This window comes from Dipodomys ordii, unplaced genomic scaffold (assembly GCF_000151885.1).
Source record: "Dipodomys ordii isolate 6190 unplaced genomic scaffold, Dord_2.0 Scaffold18, whole genome shotgun sequence".
Lineage (NCBI taxonomy): Eukaryota > Metazoa > Chordata > Mammalia > Rodentia > Heteromyidae > Dipodomys > Dipodomys ordii.
The window spans coordinates 11,321,474-11,324,760 of NW_012267234.1; the positions used below are offsets into that span (position 1 = coordinate 11,321,474).

The 3,287-nt window shown below is 41.3% G+C and overlaps 1 protein-coding gene across 1 annotated transcript in view; it reads left to right on the top strand.

Moving 5' to 3' along the window:
* The window catches only part of Phlpp2 (PH domain and leucine rich repeat protein phosphatase 2), a 56,262-nt gene that overhangs the window by 47,181 nt on the left and 5,794 nt on the right, over positions 1 to 3,287 (top strand). The window contains exons 14-15 of the mRNA XM_013012678.1: positions 391 to 585; positions 2,214 to 2,445. Coding sequence (XP_012868132.1) covers positions 391 to 585; positions 2,214 to 2,445 — 427 coding nt within the window. The remainder of the gene's footprint in view (positions 1 to 390; positions 586 to 2,213; positions 2,446 to 3,287) is intronic.

Below are 3,287 nucleotides of genomic sequence, written 5' to 3' on the forward strand. Positions count from 1 at the left end.
AAAAAAGCCGGAAGTGGCGCTGTGGCTCAAGTGGTAGAGCGCTAGCCTTGAGCTGAAGAGCTGAGGGACAGCGTCCAGGCCCAGAGTTCAGGCCCCACGACCAGACCCCCCCCCAAAAAAATTCCTTAATCATTATGACAAGAAAACTAGCCTTTGACAGTATTACAAAGCTAATAAGTATTACCCATGAATATTACCCATTAATGGCTAACTTCCCCTTTCCTTAGGATGTCAGCTCTTTAAGATGCTGCTTCATTATCTAGGACTTTTTTTTTTCTTGTGCAGATTAAGATTTACCGCTTTGCTTTGTCATCATTTATTAACACTTGTTAAAAGAATGCTTCTACAAGTAGCTTTCTTTGATGATTGTGTTCTTGTCTTACTTTGTAGGCTCTGTGTTTCTGCCCTTGCTATGGATAACTTTGCAGAGGGCGTGGGTGCCGTGTATGGCATGTTTGATGGAGACCGCAATGAGGAGCTCCCTCGCCTGCTGCAGTGTACGATGGCAGATGTGCTTTTGGAAGAGGTACAACAGTCTACAAATGACACGGTTTTCATGTCCAACACCTTCTTGGTATCTCACAGGTGAGCAGATGGATTGAATCATTCCTAACTCAGCTCTACTTTTGAGAAATAAGTTTCTTACATACGAGGCCATGGTTTATAGCTGTGTGATAAAGAAGAGACCCTGTTCCTTCTTCTGTGGTTTTTCTTTCCAAACAGGAGTATAGAACATTGTTTCTTTAAAGAACTTGTGGAAAAGTACCTAAAGCCTGACTCTAAGAACACTTAAAAAAAACTCAAATTTTTGCTGAGCACCAGTGTATTATGCCTGTAATCCTTAGCTACGCAGGGGGTTAAGATCTGAGGATCATAGTTCAAAGCCTGGGCAGAAAAGTCCCCATGAAACTCTTATTTCCAATTAAGTACTAGAAGTAGAGCTGTGGCTCAAAGTGGTAGAGCACTGACCTTGAGCAGAAGAGCTCAGGGACAGTGCCCCTGCCCTGAGTTCAGGCCCCACCACTGACAAAAAAACAAAACAAAACAAAAAAAAAACCTTGTGCCTTCTCTATTGAACCAAAGGTGGCTAAGAATCTGGGAAGCCTAGAAATATGTATAACAGGTTGTGAATCTATATGTTTGTTTGTATATTTGGGGAAGGAATGTAATAAGCATTCACATAATTCTCCAAAAATTAGTGATAAAAGGTTAGCAAGCAAGCAAGCAAGACATGGTCAGAGCCATGTCTTCAGAATACTTGTTATTAAGGGTTTAACAAATTAATGTTCTCAGGAATCTAAGCTAATTTAGGGCAAAAATTCCATATACAAACTATTGAAAAACCTCTTGGTAGCTAATGGAACATCTTCTACATTAGGTGGGTGGCTTAAAATATATGAGTAAAACAAAGCAAGGCATTGGGAAAGGAGTCTGTTTTAGTAGACGGGCTAGAATAAAGGGTTTGGGAAGGCAGCTCAGTTTCTGAAGCACTTCTAAGAACCAGGCAGGAACTGTACTATACATTTTTCATCCTATAAATTCAAAGTAGGCCAAACAGATAGATATTTAATCAGAGAACTTTCTTAGAGAAATAACTGGCTGAGGATCTACAGCCAATAAATGCAGGTCTAGAATTTGAAACTAGACTGTTATGTGGCATTTACTATATGTTTGTGTTTTCTTCCATGTTTGGTCAGATGACGAAAATATACGGAGAATCATAATCCTTCCCACAAGGAACTTAAAATCTGAGTGGTTCTCAAAATGCTTCTATAGGACTAGCATCCTCAGCACACTAGGAAATCATTAGAAATGCAGATTATTATGCTAGTCCTTTGCCCACTGAATCAGAAACTCTGGAGCAGGGCCCATCATTGTGTGCTCCAACAGTTATCAGGCCCTGTAGATGATTCTGATGTGCTGAAATTTGAAAACCCCTAAATAAGTAAGTGTCTGATCAGGCACACAGGAGGAGAGAGAATTTCTCCTGCTCTGTCCCTGTTCCACTTTTAAAATCCTGTTTTCTCCATTAACTGAGAGATGAAGGCAAATCCTCGTTATTATCACTACATATGACCAAGTCCTTCTGCTGATAAGGCTGAGGCTAGGTCATAATTCCATAGCAAGAAAACAAGTAAAGTATGGGCATGATGGACCACCTTCTTTCTTCTAAAACTAGCTACCCTGTTTTCATTTTATTTTTTTCTATACAGGAAGTTGGGAATGGCTGGCCAGAAGCTGGGCTCCTCTGCTCTCCTGTGCTACATTCGCCCTGACACTGTTGATCCAACAAGTAGTTTTAGCTTGACAGTGGCCAACGTTGGCACATGCCAGGCTGTTCTGTGCCGAAGTGGGAAGCCAGTGCCTCTCTCTAAAGTCTTCAGCCTGGAACAGGACCCAGAAGAAGCTGAAAGGGTGAAGGACCAAAAAGCCATCATAACAGAGGTGCATCTCACTCTCTGCAGTCACTTCAATTATTCAAATCTAGTGAAAGCCACTTTGCATAAAAGTATCTTTTAAATTGTAACTAATCCAGATAAATGTTGAGTTCGTATGATTTCAGTATGGTACTACAAGAAAATCTACTGATCATTTAAATGACTAGCAAAAAGAAAATGCAAAATTCATGTTTTTGTTGCTCAGAAGAAGAAAGACCTATAGTTTGGCATCTCCATTCTGAAATGCAAAGTCTATTTTGTATATGGCTTTCTATGCTCTAGGGAGTTTTTTCCCTTGCGAGGAAACATTACTTTTTTTTTTTTTTTAGCTTTCTTTCCTTTTATAGAGATTAGCATAACCTTTTGCTTTCAGAGAGACATTAGTAATTTTCTTTGTTATTGTTTGTTGTGGGGCTTGAAACCCAGGCTTGGGCTCTGTCCCTGAGCTCTTTTTGATCAAGGCTAGCACTGTACCACTTTGAGCCATAGTGCCACTTCCAATTTTCTGGTAGTTAAATGGATATAAGAATCTTACAGGGGGGGCTGGGAAGGTGGCTCAGTGGTAGAGTGCTAGCCTTGCATACATGAGACCCTGGGTTCGATTCCTCAGCACCACATAAGCAAAAAGAAAAAGCCGGAAGTGGCGCTGTGGCTCAAGTAGTAGAGCGCTAGCCTTGAGCTGAAGAGTTGAGGGACAGCACCCAGGACCAGAGTTCAGGCCCCACTACCGGACCCAAAAAAAAAAAAAGAAATACTTTTGGGGGGGAGGGGGGAGGCTGGGAAGGGATGTGAAGGGTAAACAAAGGAGGAGGATGCAATGCTTGGTAAGAAATGTACGCATTATCCTGC